This window comes from Coenobita brevimanus, chromosome 24 (assembly GCF_032717465.1).
Source record: "Coenobita brevimanus isolate Jiangsu-jjx chromosome 24, ASM3271746v2, whole genome shotgun sequence".
In the NCBI taxonomy this organism is placed as follows: domain Eukaryota; kingdom Metazoa; phylum Arthropoda; class Malacostraca; order Decapoda; family Coenobitidae; genus Coenobita; species Coenobita brevimanus.
The window spans coordinates 17,496,335-17,524,182 of NC_136977.1; the positions used below are offsets into that span (position 1 = coordinate 17,496,335).

General features: G+C 42.1%; 1 protein-coding gene across 1 annotated transcript in view; it reads left to right on the plus strand.

Annotated features, from left to right (window-relative positions):
- RhoGAP1A (Rho GTPase activating protein at 1A) overlaps nucleotides 1-27,848 on the plus strand; it is a 514,749-nt gene that overhangs the window by 464,862 nt on the left and 22,039 nt on the right. Inside the window, exons 16-19 of the mRNA XM_080267422.1 lie at nucleotides 4,686-4,763; nucleotides 5,009-5,141; nucleotides 25,072-25,238; nucleotides 26,645-26,784. Coding sequence (XP_080123548.1) covers nucleotides 4,686-4,763; nucleotides 5,009-5,141; nucleotides 25,072-25,238; nucleotides 26,645-26,784 — 518 coding nt within the window. The remainder of the gene's footprint in view (nucleotides 1-4,685; nucleotides 4,764-5,008; nucleotides 5,142-25,071; nucleotides 25,239-26,644; nucleotides 26,785-27,848) is intronic.

Below are 27,848 nucleotides of genomic sequence, written 5' to 3' on the forward strand. Positions count from 1 at the left end.
TGACAGTGGAAAGTGATCGCTGTCGCTGACTCGGTAGAGAATAAGGAGAAGCAACTTTGTTTATAAACTGGTACACACGCCGATGAGAAGGGTTTCAAAACGATTGATATTTATTCTAAAATATTAATATGTATTCAGTGTCAGGCTAAATGTTCAATGCTGTAGTACGATACATTCTCTGTCGAATCACCTGGGTTTTGGTCACACTGTTTTGCCCGTTGTATCCTCGGCAGGAATCCATCCAGATGAATTCCAAATGCCCGTGGTATCGTCGGCAATTTTACCATGTTACCATTCCAAATTACCATCGTATCCTCGGCAAACCTGGTATGAAGTGCCGTGTGATAGCCTTCGGCTGCCAGGATCTTGTCTTGGTTTTTTATTATGGTCCTCACGTTGGCTTCATTCATGTCGTAGGCCTTGGCAATGTCAACTTTCCTCTCCCCTTTCTTCTTCCTCTCGATGCTTTCTAGTTTGGTGGCATGAGGGAGGTGCCGACGCTTCTTGGGGTTCTCAGAAGGCTTCCTAGGCATCGTGAGCAGGGTAAAATGCAGTAACAAGGGCAGAAAATGCAGCAAGAAAAAAGCACCTTCCAATGCGAATTATGCAACTGAGTGGCGCTGTGGCGGGAGAAATTTAAACAAAACATCACATGACAGCAGAAGCGTTTTTAATTGGGCGGCATCACGATCACGTCACGATAGTGGGCGGGGAAGGCTACTTGATCAGAAGTTTTCATTGGCTATCATCATCATGGGAATGTCCAGTATGACCATGTTGGACCGGGGGTGATCATGCTAGAGGTGAACTCTGTGGATTTCGCCCACTTCTCGGAGCTCTGTGCATGTTATGCTAACACACTCATGTTGCATTAATTAAATCGTGTTAAATAATACTAATTATTTGCTCTCCGTGCTGGACGTGAATTGTGCTGGACTAACGCGTGTTGGACGCGAGGGTACTGTACTGTTAATAAAATATATCACACATATGAATGAATATTTTTGACTGGCTATTTTCCATTTGCATAAATTGCTCTTTTATCTGGGAATCTTTTACACATATTTGGTTTGTTATATTACTGTTTAGCTCAGTTGAGTTGGCTTTCATATCTACATTTGTATCATACTTATGAGTCATAATAGTGGTTTACTGAAGCATGTCATTGCTTCAGTTGTCTGAATTTCAGTAGGCACTGAATACCACCACTTAACATGTTTCCACACTTCATAGGCAATTCAGCACATAACATGTCACCCAAAGAGACTCACCAGCAATATCGGTCTTTTCACGCCTGACAGTATCCACCTGCTCTCCCCGACACACTATACACATGAAATCAGCATTATCTCGCAGTCTACCTCTAATACCACCACATCTCTTTTGCACCCACTTATCACAAATACCGCAGAAAATGGAATTACTTCCTACACACTTGTGGCAAATTGCACATGGCCACTCTCCTTCTTCTTTGACAGTACCACCACTAACCCTTGATATCGTCACTTTTGTTTTATCTGCATTTACTCATAAGCCCTTGTGCCCCATACCATGTCTCCTGAATCTTTCCTCTGCCTCCCTTTCATTATCTGCAGTCAACACCAAATCATCAGCATACAACATCTCCCTTAGGAGTCCATTCCTGAAGTCACATGAGAGGACTTTAAGTACTATGATAAACAACATGGGACTCAAAACTGACCCTTGATGCATGCCAACCTTTATGGAAAACTCATCACTCAAATCTCCATTCACTCTTACCTTGGTGCAAGCACCCACATACTTGGCCATAACCACCTTAACCAGCCACTCCTCGATCCCAAGCTTTCTCATTGCCCACTTCACCACCTCTCTAGGGACTCTGTCAAAGGCCTTCTCCAAATCAACAGAAACAAAGTACAGTTCCCTTTTCTTTCCTATATATTTTTCCTGAAGCTGTCGAACAGTGAATATGGCATCAGTGATCCCCCTGCCTGACATAAATCCAAACTGTTTCTCACAAGTATTCATTCTTTCTCTAATCATACCTTCTAGAACTCTCTCCATTACCTTCATTATCTGATCTGAAAGCTTTATGCCTCTATAATTTCCTCATTCCAGGGCATTACCCTTTCCCTTGTACACATTTACTATTACACTTTTCAGTCCATCATCTGGGAAAACACACTCATATATAATCATATATATCAGGTCAGTGACTAACCTCACTCCTATATCTCCTGAGGCCTTCAGCATTTCAGCAGTTATCCCAGACACACCTGCTGTCTTTCCCACCAGCATCCTGCCTGTTGTCTCACTCACAGTAGCAGTGTCAATCAAAGGCCAAGGCCCAAACACTGGATCTGCTGGCTCCAAACCTTCCCTGTCCCAGTCAAACTCCTCATTTAACAACTGGCTATAACACTGTCTCCATGCATCTTCAGTATTCCCACTGTTCACCGCTACCTTTCCTTCATCATTCTTTACACACTGCTATATCCCAATTCTCCCTCTTCACCTGATTTACCACCTTAAATATTTTATGTTCTTCCATTCCACATGATTTAGGTTATCAGGTAAAAGTCTATGACTCGGACTTCGCCCTGTATACCTCTTCTAGCGCCACACTTGGCAGCCAAGTATTCCTCTTTGTTATCACCCATCTTCCATTCCCAGAAAAGTCTTCTTTTCTCCTTAACTGCAGCATCCACACCCTCATCTCACCACCAAGTTACTTTATGTCTTGGTGGGCCTCTTGTCCAACTGCATACTGCATCAGCAACTCTCGAGAGGCTGTTCTTGATGGCTTTGTATCGCTCATTAACACCTCTGTCAACATCTCCCTGTTTAGCCACCACTCTCCTCATCTCTCTATAGAAAGCATCCCCTACTGCTTGGTGTTCCAGCTTTCATATTTTCTTAGGAGGAAAATATGGAAGTCCTCCTTTTCATCGCTTGCTCTTTAAGTACCATGTCATGTATTAATAATTTAGGTTGCAGCACACACTCCTCACTTCCTATAATTTTAACATCCCTCACTAACCTGCTATCAGCCCTCCTGACCAGGAAATAATCTATCTGATTGCTATTACCCCCAGACTCATATGTAATCAACCTACTCTCTCTTTTCCTAAACAATCATGTTCATTGCCTCCCCAAACTTGAGTATCCATTCCCCTTCCTCATTTCTTGTACCATATGCACATCCCTCATGTACTCCTTCATATCCTTGAGCTGCTTCACCTACATGACCATTTAAGTCCCCTCCCAAAACCACTGTCTCATCATCCCCCATACAGCCTACTACACGTAGCAAGCCATCTCAGAATCTGTCCATCTCTGCCTCATCCAAGCCTGCTTGTGGAGCATATGCTGATATAATTGCAAACATCATTCCACCAAACAAATGAATGGTTCTTGAATTAATATGACAACTTTTGAGTTTGAGTTATTGCATTTCACCCCTTTAGTATGGTTTCCATTCTCAAATTTTGGCTAAAGCTATATGGAGCAAGCACAGATCTCGTACTGAAGGAATACAGTAGTGTATTTTGGTAAACACTCATGGGCTTTTTTCACATTCTGGATTGTCCCTTTAATTGCACATTTGTGAGTCTCTTAGTAATATGTTAAAGGAATAAATTTACAAAATAGTAAATTTCAGATAAGACATGGACCTTCAGAACAAAGATTGATGTTACTAATGAATAATAAGTGGTACTCAGTATATGTAACTGATTGGCTACAGTATCCAACAAGAAAGCACTCGGAGAGCATGTACCTTTGCCAATGCCATTGCAGAATCTGTATCCGGATCCAGCTTTGCCCCAAAATTTAATTGATCCCTTCTTGCCCCATAACCCACCCTTCCACAAATTATCATTAAAATTCATGGAGAACTTTTGGAGATATCGTGTGGACAGACAGACAGACAGCCGTAGGGGAATACATAACCTCCTCCAACTTTGTTGGTGGAGGTAATAAACCAAGTAGGGTTTATGCATGGTGAAGGAAGTCTGTGATCATAAATAATAAATAATACAAATTAAGATCATTTGTATTGGTTACGATATTTCTAAGTATTGTACTGTACTGTAGTGCTGTATTTTAGGAATTTCAGTGATACATGTCATTAGTACCTTATGGTTCAATACTGGACTATTACAAGCATGGCAACCAGCAAAGAACTGGTGTAGGACTGAGTTGGAGATGACTCAGCATGTGGGATGTTCCTAGATTATTTGGCACCCGTGGCAGATGCCACTTATCCACTTGCACCCCCTGCCTCTCAGAGATGAATAATATACAAAAGAAAATGCACCATAATAGTTTCACAGTAGTTTCAGAATTCAGGTTTAATGAAAATGAACCCCCGGTCATCAGGCTCCCTGCACCGTATCGCATTCCCACAACCAGGCATATTTTTGTAATTTGGATTTTCCAAAAAGTATACTGTATATTTTTTTTTTCTTACAGATCAACCACTGGTGATACAAACACACACAAAAACCATTTACTTACCCTCTGCTGCCGTTGTAGAGGTCTTGGTATCAACTGGCTGGTGTATATCTACTGCTGTATACAGTATATATGTATACAGTAGTCCCTCATTTATCTGGACGTGCAGTATCCAGATGTGTTCCTTATCCGGACTCTGGACCTTGGGTGTATTAAATCATTATCTGAATTTACTTGCTATTATTCAGACGTAAAAGTCCCCGAGAGCTTCTGTCAGCCAGTCAGTGTGTTCGGACACTCAGTATCGTGGCTGCTGGGCTGAAGCCGTGAGTGGGAAGTAGGCCATAACCCACCACCATAGCTAAAATATTCTTCCTCTCTTGTACTGAATGGTCAAAGTCGCGCACTCGTCTGATCACTCCCAACGAACCTTCAGCACCTGAGTAATACGACTGTAACCCACAAACGGTGTCAAAATGTCTGTACACATCCCCACCCAGTGTCCAAAGTCGCACGGCCACCGGGCTGAGTCTTTTCTAACTGCCCCTGAGATTGTAACACGGACCGCTAGCTATGAGTACATGTTCAGTTACGGCTGCCGTCCACCTCTCTACCAAATTAGACGTCTAAAGTCTCCCCGTCACCATGAGTTGTGTTTCCGCATGGCCACTCGGCATCTAACAGACCGCAAGCCACGAATAAATGTATGGTAAAAGTGCCCCTCCGCCTCGTGGCAGAAAGGGGAGAATCCTGCCCACAGCCTTGCTTCTCCCCTTCTCCATACCCTCCCAGCTCCCCCCTCACTCCCTAAATCCCCACCCTCCTCCGTGATGATAACACTGTCAAATGAGTTTTTAAATATTCTTGCAATTTATTTGACTACTATTGGTCATATTGAAATTCCACAAAATCCACGTGAAAGCTCATGAAATTTTGCATCTAGACATATGCTTAACTCTTGGAAGGTGCTGGCAAAATTTTGCACTAGGATGGTGGGAATGTACAGCATATGTTTGTAAGTTTTACTCCTGAACACTTCATTCTCACTGCATTTATGTACTTGTCAGTTTTTTGTGTTTTTATTAGCTTATAGGATAAACACAAGCGAAGATGATGGTGTACCATTTATACCAATATAACCAATTTCTGGTGGCATATTTAGCCTGGAATTTTTTTTGAGCCCCGGGAGCTAGCACTTATCACAGATAACTGATTTTCAAAGTATCTTCAGTTTTTTTGTGTGGATTTTTGTTGTTTATGCATTGTTTTCCCGATAATCCAATGTATGTTTTGATGTCTCAATATGGCAGAATAACCGGAAAACTGTGCCAGAATTAGGAGGGTTGCTGGACATACAGTAGTGTATAGGTAGTGTGTTTTTTGGTTTTCAGTGTTCTACATGGTTTTTTTGGTGTTTTGCATTACTTTGGATATTCCTATGTGTATTTTGATGTCTAAATTGCCTGAATGACCGGAAAACATTGCCAGAGTAAGCTTAAGTAATGTACAAATAGGTTAGGTATAGGTTGGAGATTGGGTATAGGTAGGGTCCGGGTATGATAGGGGAATAGTGTTCATTATTCAGATGTTTCCATTACCCGGACATGCCTTTGGCTCTGTTATGTCCATATAAATGAGAGATTATTGTATATACAGTATACAGTAATCCCTTAATATACACGAGGGTTACATTCCCAGACCCATCGCGTATGTGGGAAATTCGCATATACGTTTTGTGCATGTGTGCACGTAATTACATGTTTTAATTAAGCAACGTTGGGTCTGGTTAGTACTTGGATGGGTGACCGCCTGGGAACACCAGATGCTGTTGGCATCCCTACGTGTCAAGTGGGGTTGGTGGAGGATTAGTGCCCCTCCCTGTAAAACAATTAACTCTAAGCCCTTGGCCACCCCGTCTGGGATACATGGCGTCTGGCAATGATGATGATGAAGTGTATTGCATCTGAATAATACTGTTTATGCACTACATACACCTAATAAACTAGCATAAAGTATAAAAAACAACAAAAATGTAAGACATTTAACACTTACTGAAAGCTGACAAGCACAGGCATAGGTGGAGACACTTTAGCACAGTCTGGTGCACAAGCCCTCACTGCCTCCCGTATGCTGCATTCTGCCTTCTTTATTGTACGAACAGTTGACTCACTCACCCCAAACATATGATTCCGAGACAGTTCACCATTGTCAATTCACCGTCAAAACATGGACGATTCCCCATCAGGACAATTCGCACGTTGGACGATTCCCCGTCATTCTATAAATATACTTACTGATTAATAATACTTTAGTAACTAATTTTCAGGGGGATTTTTTAACTCATATGAGTAAAAAACTAGTGTACTTGCTAAATAAACTGATATGTAAATAAATGACGGGGAATCGTCCAGACGGCAAATTGTCTCCGACGTTCCTTCCCTAAGTTTGTCCAACACTTTAACTTTCTTTGTCAGCGACATCACTTTACAAACCCACATTGGTGTGTTACCACATGCATCGCTAGCACTACGCTTTGGTCTCATGTTGGCAAACAAGGCAAGCAATCACTGGAAGGCAGAAAAATAAGCCACAAATAATGATTCGCGAGTCATGCACGGTTCGACTGTCGGATTCAAACTGACTGTGTGGTGCATGGTAGACTGACCTCCCACCCATGCACACACACACACACACACACACACACACACACACACACACACACACACACACACACACACACACACACACACACACACACAGAGGGAGTCATCGGAGGTAGACGTTTGTCATCGGCGCTCCGTACCAACCAACAAGGCCAGAGGCATTACCTAAATTAGTATCCTTGAATGAGTCAAGCTCTGTACCAGGTTAGACTAAATGATTTTCATTATTAAAAGGAAAAGAAGTAATAAGTTTAAACAAGACTAGTTCAAACAGAACGAATAACCATGAGGAAAAAAAATGCGCTGAGTCAGCTGGGTTTGTTTAGACTACAGCAACACGGGGAAAGTGTACATACTCTGTAAGTACATACTCTGTTCATTTAGTATTACAATATGGATACATACTTCAGTAAAACAAATTTGGAAAAGAAAAGGGATAAAAGTAAAAAGCAAAATGATGATTTCTACCAAGAACTGGTTGAAGTGGAGACTCACAATAGACTGGTTGAACGTGTACACAAACTAGAAATGGCTTTTAATAATGAAATTGATGAAATAAAGAAGCAAATGCACTTGCAAAAGGAAGAGATAGAAAAACTAGGAAGGGAGGCCAATAAGAAAGACACAACCATCAGTGAACTAACAGTGGAATTGAGTATGCTTAAGAAGAAAGTGAGTGAAATGGCAAGTACAGTACTCAATCACGAGAGTGTTATGGAAGAGTTCAAAAATGACACAGAGACAATTAGGCAAGCAAGCAGTCTTATGGACCAGAGCAGTGATATGGAGGAGAAGATAACACAGGTGAATGAAGCTGTGCAGAGCTACAAAAATGATGTAGAAACCACGTGTGCTGAAATGGTGAAAGTAAAGAAAGACTTAGAAACAAGGGTGGAGGAAAAAAGCATTAAAAAGGAAGTGAAAAGAATAATCCAAAACAATCCAAAATTAGTCAGAGATTCAGTAGAGATAAACAAATCAATAGTAATCACTGGTATAGAAGAGGAAGAAGTTAAAAACAAGATCACTAGAGACAAAAAGGAGATGGCAAATGTAATGAGCTTAATGAAAGAAGTATCAGAGGAAATCTGTAGTAAAGACATAGAGGAACACAAAAGGTTAGGGAAATACGAGAAAAGCAAGACAAGACCTCTAAAGGTGACTTTCCAGAGTGTAAACACTGTGGAAGAGATACTAAAAAATGCAAAGAATGTTATGGAAAAAGAGGAGTTCAGAAATGTATGGATAAAACGATGCCTAACACAAGAGGAACTGGAATTACTGAAAGAGAAAAGGGAGGAAGCAAAAACAAAAAATGAGGGAAGATCAGAAGAGGAGAAGAAGAAATTTTTTTTACAAAGTAATAGGATTGCAGGTACGAAAGTGGTACACAAACAGGATGGAAGAATAAGGAGGAAGGTAGTAGAACCATGTCATGACAAGTATATAAACAAGATGATAAAGTTGATGTACTCAAATATGGATGGAATGGTATCTAAATTACTAGAGATGAATGATTATGTCAGAGAAAATGAACCACAAATAATATGCCTAACTGAGACAAAATTAACACCAAGGATATCCAATGACATACTAAACTTAGAGGAATACAATATATGGAGAAGAGACAGAAATTTAAAAAAAGGAGGAGGAATTATAATATTAACTAAGAAAAATCTAAAAGTCAAGGAAATAAAACTAGATATACCATCACAAGTAGAACTGATTGCAGTAGAGATCGACACATCTGAAGGTAAAGTAATTGTAGCCAATTTGTATGTGCCACCCAGATCAAACACATGGGAAAGAGACGAATATGAGGACCTGGCAGAGAGCACAATTCAAAGTATAAGATCATTGCTACATAAAATGGAAGAGAAATCGGAAAGAATTATACTAACTGGGGACTTCAATACAAATATAAATTGGAATACTCTAGATATAAATAGCCAAGAAAGCTGTTGGGACCAAAAGCTCCTGGATCTCATACGAGAGTTTTTCTTAACGCAACATGTGAGGGAAACCACCAGAAAAAGAGGGCTTGATGTACCTTCAGTGCTAGATCTAATATTTACTAGGCAAGAAAATGATATTGACAGTTTAATATATCACCCTTCACTCGGTAAAAGCGATCATGCAGTACTAAATTATAGCTTCAGGATAGCATATGACATAGTAAACAGCAATGACAGTTACAAAAAGAGCCTAAACTATAAAAAGGGAAATTATCAAGACCTAAAGAAGTATTTCTTAGAAGTTGTTGGGAAAATGAGCTTAGAGGACAAGATTTAAATGCTGTATATAAAAACTTTTGTGAATTTTATGAACTAGGAGTCCAGAAGTACATCCCACAGCACAAAGAAGCAGATAAGAAAATACAGAAATGGTTCAATACAGAATGTAAAAAATCAAAAGAAAGAAGAGATTTGTTGTGGAATAGATACAGAAGACACAATAGTGAAAGGGCGTATAATAATTACAAACAGGCAAGAAACGACTATACAAGAATAAGGAGGGAAGCCCAAAAACAGTTTGAGGAGGATATAATAAATAAAAGTAGTGATCAGCCAAAGCTGTTTTACAGCTATATCAGAAGCAAAACCAAAGTAAAAGATATAATACAATCCATTACAGACGAGGGAATCACTTATACACAAATATAAGTAATCCCTCTAATATCTGAACGCCCAATATCCAAACATCCCCACTAACCGGACATAATCGTCCTGGGATCCAATATTCCCAAAATGGGCCAAAAACCGCAAAAAATTCGAAAAAATTCTGACTTTTTTCCCTCCCGTAATTTGAAATTTCCACCTGGCGCCGAACAGCTATTACACCATGGTCCCTTCACCCCTTCCTTCCTCCCCCTCCCCCCTCCCCTGTCAGGTTGCCATTTGGTATTTTTCATTACCAAGTGTTGGCCAATTTGGTAATGAAAAATTCGTTTGGTAATGAATCAGAATAATGCATTACCAAATGGATTTTTCACATGTATGAGGATACACAGGATGGAGATGGTGGATTGTTTGCTCTCTCTGATTTTTTTTTTTTTTTTTTTTTTATGCGAGGAAGAAGGAACCAAAGGCCATGAGCCCGCAGTAACAGTTCCCTCCAAGAGAAAAACAAAATACAATAGAGAGCCAAATTCAAGATTCGATCATTTTGAGATGCCTGGACACACTGCATTTGAAAGACTGGAGATCATAAGCAGCAGGAAATACAGACAGAGGGAGACAGTTCCAGAGCTGACCTGTTGCATAAATGAAAGACTGGGAGTAACAGTTAACTCTTGCATTAGAGAGTTGGACAGAAAAGGGATGAGAGTTTGCTGCCAGACGGGTCCTACGCGCCCGTCATAGAGGTGGAGGAATGCAAACAGACAGTTCAGAGGAGCAGTGACCATTAAAGTAGCGATAGAAAAGAGATAAAGATGCAACAGTGCGGCGAAGAGACAGAGGTTGAAGGGAGTCAGTAAGAGGAGGAGAGCTAATGAGACGAAATGTCTTTGACTCCACCCTATTGAGAAGAGCTGTGTGTGGGGAGCCTCCCCACACATGAGAGTTGTACTCCACACAGGGGCGGATAAAACCCCTGTATAGAGTCAACAATTGTGCAGGGGTAAAGAAAGAGCGGAGTCGGCTTACACCTTTTTACCCAATCTCTTGGAAGCAGATTTTACAAGAGATGTAATATGATCTTTCCAAGATAAGTCCCGAGTAAATGAAACCCCAAGCATGTTCAAGGATGATGCAGGATTAAGCTGAATATTATTAAACATTAGTGGGTATACCTGTGGAAGATTTTGTCGGGTTGATAGGTGTAAGAACTGAGTCTTAGATGCATTAAAAAACAACCATATTATTTTTACCCCAGTCAGAGATATGAGCCAAGTCAGACATTAGGTGTGCCATAGCCTCATCCCTTGTTTGTTGAAGTAACTGTTGAGATGAGCGTTGCCGGAACCGAATGGAAAGGTGAAGGGTGGAGTCATCAGCATATGAGTGGATAGGGTTAGATGTACAGCTTAGAAGATCATTGATGAATAAAAGGAAGAGAGTTGGTGATAGGACAGAGCCCTGAGGAACACCACTGTTGATAGATCTAGGAGAAGAATGATGGCCGTCTACAATAACGGCTATAGAACGACCAGAAACGAAGCTAGCGATGAAGGCACAGATAGAAGGATAGAAACCGTAGGAGGGCAGTTTGGAAATTAAAGATTTATGCCAGACTCGATTGAAAGCCTTTGAGATGTGAAGTGCAATGGCAAAGCTTTCGCCAAAGTCCCGAAAGGAGGATGACCAGGAGTCTGAAAGGTAGGTGAGAAGATCGCCAGTGGAGCGTCCCTGACGGAACCCATACTGACGATCGGAAAGAAGGTTGTGATAGGAAAGATGCCTTAAAATTTTTCTATTGAGAATTGACTCAAAAACTTTTGAAACACAGGACGTTAAAGCAATTGGACGATAGTTGGAGGGTTGGGAGTGGTCACCCTTCTTTGGGACTGGCTGAATGAGAGCAAACTTCCAGCAAGAAGGAAAGGTACAAGTTGACAGACAAAGGCGAAAGAGTTTGCCTAGGCAGGGTGTAAGCACAGAAGCACAGTTCTTGAGAACAACAGGAGGGACCCCATCAGGCCCATATGCCTTGTTAGTACTGAGGCTAGTGATGGCAGAAAATACATCAACTGAAGAAATTTTAATGTCAGCCATGAGGATGTTAGAGGAGGGAAGAGATGGAGGAACAGCACCGGAATCGTCTAAGGTGGAATTGGAGGAGAAAGTCTGTGTGAAGAGATCTGCTTTATCAGTAGAAGAAATAGCTACAGAACCATCAGAGTAGATAAGAGGAGGGAAGGATGATGAGGTAAAGTTGTTAGAAAGATTTTTGGCAAGGTGCCAGAAGGAGCGGGAAGAATTCGAGTTGGAGAGTTGAGAGCATTTAGTATGGATGAAATTATTTTTAGTAGAGCGAAGAACAGACTTAGCACGATTCCGGGCAGAAACGTAAAGATGATGTGATTCAGGGGTTGGTTGGCTCCAGTACCTTTTGTAGGCCCTCTCCTTGTTGCGGACAGCATTAGAACAAGCGTGATTAAACCAAGGCTTTCTTGCATTAGTCAAAGGATATGAGAAAGGAATGTATGCTTCCATGCCCGAGAGAATAACCTCCGTAATGCACAAGGCACACTCAGATGGCTCACGGCCATGGAAGCAATAATCATTCCAGGGAAAATCAAAGAAGTACTGCCTGAGGGCCTCCCAGTCCGCGGCTCCAAAATGCCACAGACGACGTTTCCCTGGAGGGTCCACAGGCCGTACCGGAGTGATAGGACAGGTTAAGGTAATAAGGTTGTGATCGGAGGAGCCCAACGGAGAGAAAAGATTAACAGAGTAAGCAGAAGGATTAGTTGTGAGGAAGAGGTCAAGTATGTTGGAGCTCTTTCCAAGGCGGTCAGGGATACGGGCAGGGTGCTGTACAAGCTGCTCTAGGTCATTAAGGATAGAGAAGATGTAGGCTTGTTCACCAGGTGGATCCGTGAAAGGAGAGGAGAGCCAAAGGTGGTGGTGAACATTGAAGTCTATTAGAATGGAGATTTCAGAGAAAGGAGAAATGGATAGAATGTGTTCCATCATAGAAGTAAGATAATCAAAGAATTTTTGATAGTCAGTAGAATTAGGGGATAAGTAAACAGCACAGATATATTTAGTCAGAAAATGACAGGAAAGCCGAAGCCAGAGTGTAGAGAATTCAGAAGAATCGAGTTCAGGAACACGAGAGCAAGATAAGTCGTTGCGTATATATACACAACAGCCACCTTTGGCTTTGAAATGAGTATAGAGAAAGTAGGAGGATACTGAAAAGGGTTTGCTGTCATTTGCCTCAGACAGCTGAGTCTCCGTTAGAAAAAGAAGGTGAGGTTTAGAGTAGGAGAGGTGGTGCTCAACAGAGCGAAAGTTAGAGGAAAGGCCACGAATGTTGCAGAAATGAAGAAGAAGAGAGTCAGACAGTGGTTCCAGGCACCTCGAGTCATCACCGGGAGAGGGGCGGATGGTGGGGGCATTTATGGTCCCCCCCCCCTGGGGACTCCGAGGCTTGGTGAGTAGGCACCATTTTAGTTGAATTTGAATAGGAAGTGTAGTGTGTACTGTGCATGTAGTTTGGTGTAGATAGTTAGAGAAATTTGTACTGGAGAGCATGCTGGCCTACTCTCTGTGTAACTGAGACACTGAAAAAGTTCAGCAAAAGGGGATGGTCAGGAACTAGTCCTGAGGGCTGATGAAACGGGAGCTCCAGCACTCCCTGTCATCAGCTTTCCATCCACCTCGGGAGTACTGCCCTGCTCGACTGGTGCTACAGTCTACAGTCTACCCTACATAGTTTGAAAATAATCAACATGGTGTTAATTATAAGGAGAGTGATTACATGTATTTCCACTTGTATATATAATTAGTGAAGAATAAATGCTAGCTTTACGAATTTGGTAATGAAAAGTTAAATTTGGTAATGAAAGTTGAGGAGATTGGTAATGTAGCCGTTGCGATCTGGCAACTCTGTTACCCCGCCATCATCAACAGCCACAGTCTAACTCCGATTGAGAGCAGATGCTCATAGCAGTGCAAGCCACATGTGCTTGTTTTTTGTGAATAAACAGTGAATAAACTGCAATACCTAGCCACTAGAACACACAGGAATTTACAGTGTTGTGCAGTGTTAAGAAATTAGAATTTAGAGTGCAGAGGATTAACTGTGGACTGCAAACTGGCGGTTCAAACCAGTCCAGGAGCAAGGGACTTGTAAGTACCCAGAATGTTTAATATTGTATAAACTCACCTCTAAAACCTCATTTTATGGTTCTTTTGCATTTATTTCAGTCTTTTATGTCCCTTATTGGTGTGATTTGGGTCTTAAATAGGTGCAATTCATGTCCAGAGGGAGTTGTATGGGTGTTTTTCTGCGTTAGGGTCCATAAGTACAAGTCCATAAGCTGGGGCCCAATATCCGGACAGGACCACTATCCGGACCTGCCTATGGCTCTATTACGTTGGATATTGGAGGGATTACTGATATAAATACAGTACACAGTAATCCATTTAAGACCCGGACACCCCAACTCCCAGACATTTTGGGCTTGGGTCCAAAAATGGCCAAAAAACGTCAAAATGCAAAAAAAAAAAAAAAAAAATAAGAAGCCGATATGTACTCATCCCTACTCTAAATTTGCTGTGTGGTGATGAACAGCTGTGTTTTGGTGTGTAGTTCCGGCGACGTCCGCAAGAGCGCCCCTGCACCCTCCCCACTTCCTGCCTACCTACCGTCTTGACTGCACGCCCATTGCTGTGGCCGCCCACGTGCTTGCTTTTGTGGTGGACAGTGAGTAAACTGCAATACCTCACCACTAGACCACATGGGAATTTACAGTGTTGTGCAGTGTTAAGAAATTAGAATTCAGAATGCAAGGGATTAAGTGCAGAGTGCGACACTACCTTGTTGCAACTGGCATGGCACAAGTAAGAACAGAATGTGCAGTGTTAAACAATTATAATTGGCAGTGCAATGGATTAAGTGCAGCGCAACACTCTTTTACTGTACGTGCTTCAAATGCACTTTCACCACTGTCAGAGGCATAGAGGAGGTGGGTTAATCTTCGTGACAGTCACAGATGTGTCGTAAGTACCCTGTACACTGCTAAACATTTTCCATGCTCACTTCTAATTCCTCAGTCTTTGGTTCCTTTTCATTTATTTTATGATTTCTGTCCCTTATTTGTGTGAATAGGGTCTTAAATAGGTGCCGTGCATGTCCAGTAGGGAGTTATTTAGGTGGCTTTCAAAGTTAGGTTGGGTTGGGGTCTATAAGTACCTGTCCAGGGGCATTTTTCACAAGTCCCGGACAAAACCACGTCCTGGACATGCCTTTGGCTCAATTACGTCAGATCTTGGAGGGATTACTGTATGTACTCGGTGCTACCCAAAACTTCCAGTAATTTGAATATTGTAGGAAAATAAGTCACCATACCTCCTAGTTCTCACTGTTGCCTTCAAAGTAGTCCCCTTGGGCATGTATGCAATGGTCCCAGCATTTTTTCCACGAATCCATGCATCCTTAGAAGGCTTCAGGCGTGATGGTCTTGAGCACCTCCTGCGATTCTGTCTGCATCTCCTCAGTCGAGTCAAATCGATGCCTTTTCAGTCATAATTTCTGCTTGGGAAACAGGAAAAAGTCACAGGGATCAGGGTCAGGAGAATAGGGTGGGTGGGGAATGACTGCCATGTTAGTGGAAGCCAGGAACTGACCGACAACAGTTCAAGTGTGGGCAGGGTCATTGTCATGATGCAGGACCCAGTCCTTGTTCTTCCGCTGTTCTGGACGTTTGCGACGGATGTTCTCCCTCAGATGCTGCAAAACTTCACAGTAAAACTTTCCGCTGACAGATTGACCGGGTGGGACGAACTCCTTGTGAGCAGTCCCTTGGATATCGAAGAAAATGGTCAGGATCGACTTCACATTGCTGCGCCATTGCAAAATGCCAAACCGTCTACACACCACGTTACAGTAGTAAGCATAGGTCAACAACACATCCACTCACAGACGTGGCCAGGGCCACACTGATGCACAAGGGGTGCTGCTGACTCTTCCTAGCGGCAAGAGGCAAAACTGCCAACGGTTGGCTCCGTCTGTTCAAATTACTGGAACTTTTAGGTAGCACCTCAAGTATTTAGTATATATATATATATATATATATATATATATATATATACAGGTAAGCCCTTAATTCACGCGAACTTTTTTCACGCGATTTCGGTTATCCACGAATTTTTTGTACAATAATTAAAACATAAAATTATAGTATTCAAATTAATAATTTTAATATACAAGAGAAATAAATAAGATATAAAAATGCCTACCTGCTGCCCGTGTGCATACATATATGTATGTGCGTGTGTGTGTGTGTGTGTGTGTGTGTGTGTGGGAGGTCGGTCTACCACGCACCACACAGTCAGTTTGAATCCAACGGTCGAACCATGCATTACTCACGAATCGTTATTTGTGGCTTATTTTTCTGCCTTCCAGTGATTGCTTGCCTTGTCTGCCAACATGTTGCCTAAGCGTGGTGCTAGTGATGCATGTGGTAACACACCAAAACGGACTCGTAAAGTGATGTTGCTGACAGAGAAAGTTAAAGTGTTGGACAAACTTAAGGGAGGAATGTCGGCGCCAATTCTCCGCCAGGACAATTCCCCGTCATTTATTTACATACCAGTTTATTTAGCAAGTACAATACACTAGTTTTTTCCTTATATGAGTTATAAAATCCCCCTGAAAATTAGTTATTAAAGTATTAATTAATCAATAATAAGTATATTTATAGAATGACAGGGAATTGTCCATGTTTTGATGGTTAATTGACTTCATGGTGAATTGTCTCTGAACCATGTGTTTGGGGTGAGTCAACTGTTCTTACAATAAAGAAGGCAGAACGTAGCATACTGGAGGCAGTGAGGGCCAGTGCACCAGACTGCTGAAGTGTCTCCACCTACGCCTGTGAACTGGCTTGGAACGTATGTTTGGGGTCAATGAGTCAACTGTTTGGACAATAAAGAGGGCAGAATGTAGCATATGGGAGGCAGTGAGGGCTTGTGCACCAGACTGCTGAAGTGTCTCCACCTACGCCTGTGCTTGTCAGGTTTCAGTGTTAAATTTCTTACATTTTTGTTGTTTTTCATATTTTATGCTAGTTTATAAGGTGTAAGGAGTGCATAAACAGTATTATTCAGATGTAATATACTTAGTAGACATGCATAATTATGTGCACACAAGGGCAGAACGTATACGTGAATTTACCACATACGCAAAGGGTCTGGGAATGTAACCCTCGCATGAATTAAGGGCTTACCTGTATATATATATATATATATATATATATATATATATATATACAGTATATATATATTTTTTATCACATCAACTGGCTGGTGTATATTTCTATTAATGCATGGATGGCTGTCGGCAGTCAGTACACGTGTACTTTGCCCCTCCAGGCGCCTCTCCCCTACCTTACTTTGTCCCTCCCTGCATCTCCCCCACCCTCCTCAGTTGCCCTGGGTATGTCCCCTCACCCCTTCCACCCCCAGCCTCTGCCCCACCTCTGTCCCAGCTAGCCCCTCCCCACACCCTCAGGTGCATGAGAGAGCCTGCCACTCCGCTCTTGAAGAGTTTGACGATCTTTTGAAACATTTCCACAAAATATGAATATGTCCTCAGATGTGAACCGGCGTCAAGAGGTTAATCAGCATAGAATCATTTACTTTGTCTAATTTCTGAAAACTTTGAAACAGTGAAATGAAAAAGTCACCATTCATCTAAATGGCACCCACCTATGGCTGTCACCCAGGGCAGACCACCCCCCCTTGCCCTCCCCAGCCTCTGCCCCACCTCTCTCCCAGCTAGCCCCTCCCCACACCCTCAGGCACATGAGAGAGCCTGCCACTCCACTCTCGGTGAGTTTGGCACTCTTTTGAAACATTGCCACAAAATATGAATACAGTATGTCCTCAGATGTGAACCAGCATCTGTTAACCATATGTCCTCAGACGTAAACCAGCGTCAAGGGGTTAAGCAGCATAGAATCATTTACTTTCTGTGTAATTTCTGAAAACCTTGAAACAGTGAAATGAAAATGTTACCATTCATCTAAATGGCACCTTCCTATGGCTGTCACCCAGGGCAGACCCCCCCCCCTTGCCCCCCCCTTAGTATGCCACTGCTCAACACTCTGAAAGTCCCCCATTTTTATATAGTTTTATTTTTGAAGGCTCCAACATGCATGCATGTGTTGGCCTTGGTCACCTAATGATGGCTATCTATTCTGCTCTATCTCTGGCAGCTTCTCTATTCAGTCCCTTATCTCTGAGGTCACACTCAATGACCTCTTCCCCGGTCTTGCCTCTCACAACGCTACCCCTAACATTAACACTTCTCACTTTCTTCATCCAGTTATCATCCCCCATCCTCCCCACATACCCAAACCATCTAAATCCACCTCTCCTTATCACAACACCAATACACTACAGTCCCATCCTACCTCTCAACTCATCCATTGTAAACCTAGCCCTCCCAGGCCTCGGATTCAAGGGCGCACTGCACATCCACCTAATCATTATCATTTCTGTATGTTTTAGCCTGTGAATATCCCTTCCATTACTGCCTAGGTCTCACTACCATACAGCATTACATTCCTAATTCATTCTGCATACAAAGATCCCTTAGCACATAGGCAGAGCTCTCTCAGTGTCAAGAGAGGCAACAGCCCCCTGAACTTCTTCCAACCACCCCTCACTCTAGCAACAGAGCTAGCTCTAGGCCCACCTCCATCACATAACATGTCTCCCAGATAACAAAACTCTTCCACACACTTACGAGACTCACCAGCAAGTTCAATTCTTTCAGGCCTGACAATCTCCACCTGCTCTCCCCGAACACACTGCACACATGAAATCAACATTATCTTGCAGTCAACCTCTAATACTACTGCATCTCTTATGTTTCTATAACGGCAGGTTTTCTCTACCTGTATTGTAGTAAAGTATAGTACTAGTAGTGGAATTACAATATCAAATGCAGTGCAGTATGCCATATGTGCAGGATCAGAAGTGATAGTATGTAAAAGAATCACAAAACTCATGCCATTTTGTAATTAACAAGTGTGTAAGTACGAGAGAGAGAAAGAGTTGAAAAGTACTGTAAATCAACATTTATAAAGGTGAATTATGGAGATGAATTTGTGCATGTAACTATTAGTTCAGTAGCAGAGTATACATCAATATACTATGTGTCATGTATTGAAACAAAATACTTCGACATTACTAAATAAATACCAAGAACTCGGGTCTCTAAATAAATACCAAGAACTCGGGTCTCAAGCTGTCAGGCATAGCATCGCTTGTTATGCCTCCTCCAAGCTTTGTGCATAGACTCACCATACAGCCCCCATGACAGGTTCATTGTGGGTTGAAATGAGACAATATAAAAAAAATTTGGCCCCATATGACCTTGACCGTTGACCCTTTTGACCTTGCTAATCCAATCAATTCATCATCCCTTTGAACTGTATCACTGACAGATGTTTGGTCAAAATTCTTTTGAGGGGTTCAGGAAATATCATGCCCACACCCATATGACTTCAACCTTTGACCCCTTGACCTTGCTGAACTAACCAGTACATCGTCCCTTCATACTGTACATCACTGACAAAAGTTTGATCAAAATCCATCGTGAAATTCAGGAGATATTCAGTGTTTTAAAGACACAGAGAGTAGGCCAGCATGCTCTCCAATACAAGTTCCTCTTACTGTCAGCACCAAACTACATGCACATTACAAACTACACTTCCTATTCAAAATTAGCAAAATGGCATCTCAGCAGCAAGCCTCGGAGTTCCCAGAGGGGAGGGGGGACTGTAAATGTCCCCACCATCTGCCCCTTTCCCGGTTGAGACCCAGCAAGATGCTTGGAACCACTGACACTTCTTCATTTCTGCAACATTCGCAGCCTTTCCTCTAACTTTCTGTCTGTTGAGCACCACTTCTCCTCCTCCAAACCTCACCTTCTCATCCTAAACTGAGACTCAACTGTCTGAGGCAGCTAATAGCAAACCCATCTCTGTATCCTCCAACTTTCTCTATATTCATTTCAAAACCAAAGGTGGCTATTGTGGATATGTATGCAACGATATATCTTGCTCTCGTGTTCCTGAACTTGAAACTTCCGATTTCTCTACTTTGTGGCTTTCCTGCCATTCTCTGACTAAATATATGTGTGCTATTTACATCCATCCATCCATCATCCAATCCTATGTTGCCCCATGAGGACCGTAGGAGCCCAGGGCTAGGCAAGTTGGTCCTGCATTTAAGATGAGAGTGACCAGCCTTACTCATCCCTAAGTGGCATTACGTAAGCAATAAACCCCGGCCACCCCTTGGCTATAAACCTTCACCAGCTCAATCCGATTGGAGCGCCGTAATTACCCACTAAACCACCAGGCACCAAAATTTGGTTATATGGTTACCATCCAGTGTAGTAAATGGTTTCCTGGTGTACAGGAAACCATTTGGCTTGTCACTCAGTGTTGAGTCGCCCACAGGCAGAAGGAAAAGGAAAGAATGAAGGAAAGAAAGAAGGGGGAGCATAAAGTCACCCAGAGGCAGAAGGATGAGGAAAGAATGAAGGAAAGAAAGATGGAAGGGGGAGCATAAAGTCACCTAGAGGCAGAAGGATGAGGAAATAATGAAGGAAAGAAAAACAGAAGAGGATGAAAGGAAAGAAGGATGGAGGAGAGAAGAGGGCAGACACCCGAGAGCAGCACTACATCGAGTGAGTGGATGGTAAGTGCCCCCACCTACTACACTTATCCCCTAATTCACCTGACTGAAAAAATTCTTTGACTGTCTTACTTCTATGATGGAACACATCCTATAAATTTCTCTTTTCTCTGAAATCTCCATTCTAGGAGATTTCAATGTTCACCACCACCTGTGGCTCTCCTCTCCTTTCACTGATCCACCTGGTGAACAAGCCTACTTCTTTTCTATCCTTAATGACCTAGAGCTACTTGTACAGCATCCTACCAGTATCCCTGACCGCCTTGGAGAGAGTTCCAACATACTTGACCTCTTCCTTACGACCAATCCTTCTGCTTATGTTGTAAATCTTTTCTATCTGTTGGGCTCCTCCGATCACAACCTTATTATTTTAACCTCTCCTGTTGCTCCAATATGGCCTGTGGATCCTCCAAAGAAATATCTGTTGTGGAACTTTAGAGCTGCTGATTGGGAGGGCCTCAGACAGTACTGTACTTTGATTTTCCCTGGAATGATTATTGCTTCCATGGCCAAGAGCCATCTGAGTGTGCCTTGCGCATAATGGAGGTTATTCTCTTGGGCATGGGAGTATACATTCCTTTCTCATACCCTTTGACTAATGCAAAAAAAAAACTTGGTTTCATTACGCTTGTTCCAATGTTGTCCACAACAAGAAGGCCTACAAAAGGTACAGGAGCCAACCCACTCCTGAATCTCATCTCTTTTATGTTTTTGCCTGGAATTGTTCTAAATCTATTCTTCACTCTACTGAAATTGATTTCATCCGTAACAAATGCTCTGAACTCTCCAACTCAAATTCTTTCCACTTCTTCTGGCACCTTGCCAAAAATCTTTCTAACAACTTTACCTCATCATCCTTCCCTCCCCTTTTCCATCCTGATGGCTCTGTAGCTACTTATTCTTTTGATAAAGCAGAACTCTTCACTCAGACTTCGTCCTCCAATTCCACTGAAGATGATTCCGGCGCTGTCCCTCCATCACTTCCCCCCTCTGACTTCCTCATGGCTGACATTAAAATTTCTTCCATTGTTGTTTTCACTGCCATCACTGACCTCAATACTAAGAAGACATATGGGCCTGATGGGGTCCCTCTTGTTGTCCTCAAGAACTGTACTTCTGTGCTTACACCCTGCCTAGGTAAACTCTTTTGCCTTTGTCTATCAACTTGTACCTTTCCTTTTTGCTGGAAGTTTGCTCTCATTCAGCCTGTCCCAAAGAAGGGTGACCATTCCCAGCCCTCTAACTATCGCCTAATTGCCTTAAAATCCTGTATTTCAAAAGTTTTGAGTCTATTCTTAACAAAAAAATTTTAAAGCATCTTTCCTGTTACAACCTTCTTTCTGATCGTCATTATGGGTTCCACCAGGGACACTCCACTGGCGATCTTCTCACCTACCTTTCAGATTCCTGGTCACCTCCTTTCGGGACTTTGGTGAAAGCTTTGCCATTGCACTTGACATCACAAAGGCTTTCGATCGAGTCTGGCATAAATCTTTAATTTCCAAACTGCCCCCCTACGATTTCTATCCTTCTGTCTGTACCTTTTTCTCTGGCTTCCTTTCTGGTCATTCTATAGCTGCTGCTGTAGACAGCCACCATTCTTCTCTTAGAGCTATCAGTAGTGGTGTTCCTCAGGGCTCTGTCCTATCACCAACTCTCCCTCTTTTCTTCATCAGCGACCTTCTAAGCTGTACATCTAACCTTATCCACTCATACGCTGATGACTCCACGCTTCACTTTTCCATTCGCTTCCCACAGCATCCATCACAGCAGTCACTTCAACAAACAAGAGATGAAGCTATGGTACACCTAGTGTCTGACTTGGCTTATATCTCTTAATGTGGTAAAAATAATCTTGTTGTTTTTAATGCATCAGAAACTCAGTTCTTACATCCATCAGCCCAACAAAATCTTCCCCAGGAGTGCCTTCTTATTTAAACAATATCCCACTTAATCCTGCATCATCTTTAAACATACTGTACTTATGATTTCATTCTCTTGGGATTTATCTTGGAAAGAACATATTACGTCACTCGTAAAATCTGCTTCCAAGAGATTACGTGTGCTAAGACAACTCCATCCCTTCTTTGCCCCTACACAGTTGTTGACTTCATACATGGGTTTTATTTGCCCCTGTGTAGAGTACAACTTTCATGTGTGGGGAGACTCCCCACATACAGCTCTACTCAACAAGCTGGAGTCAAAGGTTTTTTGTCTCATCAGCTTACCTCCTCTTACAAGCTTCCTTTAACCTGTGCATCTTTGCTGTACTACTGCATCTTTATCTCTTTTCTGTCGCAACTTCAATGGTCACTGCTTGTCTGAACTGTCTGCTTGCATCCCTCCTATACTACGGTGTGCACGTAGCACCCGTCTAGCAACAAACGCTCTTCCCTTTTCCATCCAAGTCTTTAATGCAAGAGTTAACCATTACTCCCAGTCCTTCATGTATGCAACAGATCAGCTCTGGAACTGTGTCTCTCTGTCTGTATTTCCTACTGCCTGTGATCTCCAGTCTTTCAAACACAGTGTGTCCAAGCATCTCAAAATGAACAGTTTTTGAATTTGTCTCTTATCTTTTTTTTATTTTCCCCCATGGAGGGAACAATTTACAGGCTTCTGGCCTTTGGTTCCTTCTTTCTTGCATAAAGAAAAAAAAAATGACCTTGACTTTGGATGAGTTTGGGAGAGTGTGTAAAAAACGGAATATAATGGTGAATGTAGGGAACAGTAAAGTGATGGTTTTTGAGAGAGGTGAAGTCAGTGAATGTACAGTGAGGTTGGATGGTGAGGAAATGGAAAATGTGAGGACATTTAAGTACTTTGGGAGTGTGATGAATAAGGATGGAAATTTGGAGGGTGAAGTGCTTGAAAGGGTACAACAAGGAAGTAAGGTTGCTGGTTCCTTAAAAACAGTGATAAGAAACAGGGAAGTGAGCATGGATGTGAAGAAGTTACTACATGACAGTATTGTGATACCGACTCTAATGTATGGAAGTGGAGCTTGGACGCTGTTGGAAGGACACAAGTCAGGAGTGAGAACAGTGGAAATGAGTTATTTAAGAGGAGCCTGTGGAGTCACATGGAGAGACAGGATGACAAATGAGGATATAAAGGAGCGTTGTGGTGTGGATATGGATGTGATAGGAAGCGTTATGAGGAACACACTGAGGTGGTTTGGCCATGTGGTGAGGATGGAGGGTGAGAGACTGACAAGGAGAGTGTATGTGAGTGAGGTGGAGGGGGAGGCCGAGGACGAGATGGAGGGATGGAATGGAGAGGTATATGAGAGAGAGGAGTGTGAGTTGGGAGAAGGGCAGTGAAATGGCGGGGACAGGGCGACATGGAGGCGATTTGTTTGTGGCCACCCCGTACTGGATTGAGCCCTCTGGCAATAGATAGATAGACTTTGGCCTAATTAGTTCATCATCCCTTCATACTATAGCACTGACAAAAGTTTGGTCAAAATCTTTCGAGAGGCTCAGGGGGTATTATGCCTACACCCATATGACCTTGACTTTTGACCCTGCTGACCTAATCAGCTCTTTATCCCTTCATACTGTATCATCATCTTCATCATCATCCGGACTTCCTTTCCCACCCTAGGGCAGGGTGAGGAGTAGCAACGTCCAGACAGCCCAATTTTGCCCAGTCCAATGGGCCACACATTCACTCATCATTCAATACCCCAGAATCCTGGCTCTATCTGATACACCAAAAAACTTTCACCATTTTCTGTAGCATCACATACGCATATCCGATAGAGTAAATCAGTGACAAAAGTTAAGTCAAAATTACCTTAACGGAGATATAGGAACTGTAGGACATGCTTCAGAAAAATTTACTTAAGAGTAGTCAGAAAGAGAAAGAAACTGGAATAAAGGAGCATGAAACTGAGTAAAATGAATGATTAAGGAATCCAGGAAGAGAGTGACTGATGAGTATGGAAGAAAGATAAGTGATTAGAAGAATAAAGAAATGAAGAGATATACAGTAAATGGCAAGAGGTACTACCCGTTTTGGTAAAGTGGGGTTCTTGAATAATGGAACATTTTCAGTTTGACTTCAGATATTCTGGTAAGATACATTCCATATTGCTTTCTCATGGTTAACAAAGGATTTTTAGCCTTCAGTACAGTTTTACACATCATTTGGTATTGAAATAACTTTCCTTTCTATCTATAGTGAATTTCATTAATACCAGAGAGGGTCACCATGAACAAATCCTCTGCCATGAGGGTGCCCAGTCTCCATTTCCCATCACCCTCGTTCATAAAACTTTCCACCATGCCCCTCTACCTCATCCTTGGTTTTCCTCTCCTTCTCCTCCTCATTAACATTCTGTCTCTCTCTCTCTCTCTCTCTCTCTCTCTCTCTCTCTCTCTCTCTCTCTCTCTCTCTCTCTCAACATTTGAACATTTGGCCATTTTCTACATGCTTACATGTTCTATAATTCTGTCTTGGTTGCATCATCATATTCTTTTTCTAGATCCAAACTTTCCATAAATTTATTTAGATTGATTTATTTTGTTACTCCTTTAATGTTGTTTTATATGCTTTATAATAGTTTTTTTTTTTTTTTTCAGCTTTCAAAATCGTGGTTAAATGACACTTTAACTGAACGAAGAGTTAGTTTACAAGATCTGGTCCTGGTTCTCTCACTCAAGTTCCTACCCCCTGAAGCAACTCTAAGACGAGTTCCAACTGGAAAGTCCTCTGGGCTTTTTGGTACCAATATTGCTCTGATTTCAAGGTGAGTTAGTAATATACAAACATTTCAGTATTAGCTACATAAATTACCTCATACCAAATCATTGTATCCTCTGCATTGTAGCACAGAGGACAAGCATGTGGTGAGCATGTGGTTGTCTCGAAAGACTCATTTATCTTGGTAGTGTGGCGAATAAGAATGGTAGGTCAGACATTGAGATTTCTTGTTGCATCAGTCTGGCCTACAAGGTTATGAATTCACTCAGCTTGGATATTTGGCATCACCTTTATTTGTGAAGAAGGACCAAAATGTCCATCTTTAAAGCACTGTTGCTCCTTGTCTTTTGAGACATTGACCTAAACATTGACCCAGAGTGGCAAATTGACTCCTTTGGTAGGCTACTAATGCCTTTGCAAGATCATGGTATATTGCTGGTATGGCCAGGTGCATAATGAGCAATTACTCCATGAGACTGAGTTGAGGGCTATTACCAACATAATACATTAGTGCCAACTCTGGTGATATAGGCACACAGCCTGTTTTCCTGAGTATGACCCTCCCCACAGGTTGATCTCTTAGGGAGTTAACCCAGGGTGGAGGAGACCGATGAGTAATGTCATGGAACTCAAGGCTGGAGCAGGTTGATCATTCATGTTGAGAGGTACTATAATTAGAGGGGGAAGAATCACTGCCTGGAAGGTTACATGAAGGGACCTCCATGAGTGGAGTCAGAGGGTGAGTGAGGCAGTGCAGTCCATGGGTGCCCCCTATGATGATGATGATGATGATGATGATGATGGTCATTATCATCATTGTCATCATCATCATCAACATCATTATCAACAGCAACCACATTGAGACCCAATTTCCCATCCTCATGGGGATAGGGAGACCAAGTGCAATGCTTCTTCATATCTTTGGGAATGTGTGTCAGAGGAAATGGATATTCCAGTGTGCAGTGTCAGACTGAACCCCACACCCCTCTTGTGGTGTAGGGAGTAAGGAACTGATATTAGTCATGGGGAGAAAGGTCACCACCTGATGCACCAATGTATTCTGTCATTACCAGTATTACTATATGTTTATTAATACTAGTTTGTCAAGATTGGTTTTGACATTATTTTAATTAATGTAATGAAATTTGTTTTTGAAAATACAGTATGACAAGTATAGTGAATTAGTAATGATGCTTGTAATTGGAGGAAATTTTAGAATAATAGTAAGTAAACCTATACACATAGCAAGTACTTTGTTATGTTACTGTATACCTGTCAGTGTCAGCAGTAGCAAACTTTGTGACTTTAAAACATGTGTAGTTTAGTTTTAGAGGTTTGTAATTGACTTTTTTATGTGGTTTCTACATAGCGACAGATGCTTAATTATTGAGAATTATGTGTACAGTACTGTAAATCACAAATGAGCTGTTCATAATATGTTTCCTTTCTTAGGCGAGAAAAGAGAAGTGTTCCCTTTATTGTGACAAGATGTGTTCGAGAAGTTGAACGACGTGGAATGCAAGAAGTTGGCATATACAGAGTTTCTGGTTTAGCATCTGATATAACAAGGCTAAAAAAGTCCTTTGAATCAAGTAAGTCTGTTTTAAATGAAGTTGAATATCCATTGCATTAACAAAATTTCTCTCTCTCAGTCTCTGTCTGTCTCTGTCTGTCTGTCTGTCTGTCTGTCTCTCTCTCTCTCTCTCTCTCTCTCTCTCTCTCTCTCTCTCTCTCTCTCTCTCTCCATAAAGTGTGATCACTCCTCTTTTTTGGACACCCCCTCTCTCTCTCCATAAAGTGTGGTCACCCCCCTTTTTTTGGACACTCTGTGTAAGAGATAAAAGAAGAATAAGAATCTGTTATCTAAGGGTAAAGGAGAATGTGCTGAGATCATGGGGTCATATAGTGTAGTATATGTTAGGAAATAGGAGGGTGGGCATAGGCAGAGATAACTACCAGTAACAGTTGTATTATTAACCTCCCAGGGCACAAAGACACGATTTGCGTTCTTTGGGTGTTTCCTGGTTAAAGTACAGAGACACTAATTGAGTCCCAAAGCAGAAAAAAATTTGCCAAAAATTAAGTTTTCAGCCGATTTGCGTCAAATTGTGGTGCGTCCTAGCAGGCCAGTTTAGCCTCCAAAGTAAATACTTGGCAACACTGTCAGCCCTCTCATGGGACATTGCATATCATCTCATGGGACAGTGTGTATCAGTAATCCACAGTATCTCACCACCAGCAAGGCCGAAGGGTAGCACTCCATCCATCGTCACTTTAAACCCATCTATTTTCCCCATCTTGCCTGAGGCAGAAACCACGATTGAAATATTGCTATTGTATAGCAGTTTTGACTATACAGTGCTCGTCAGAAGTATGGAGCGCCCTGCGTCCCTCCTGAGAAACAAACCTTTCAACATTGAAAAAACATATAAATAATGCATTTTATTTACCTTTAGTGCTTCGTAGGGTAGCCTTTACGTTTCTTCACGGACCTGAGACGTCTTGGAAGTGAAAGGGCGAGGCTCCTGAGGTGCTGGAGCGGTATTTTGTCCCAGGAGTCACGAATGGCGGCTTCCAGCTTAGGCAGAGAGCTCACGTCCTTCCCTTGGAGACTCTTCTTTACGAGGTACCAGAGGTTTTCAATCGGGTTGAGGTC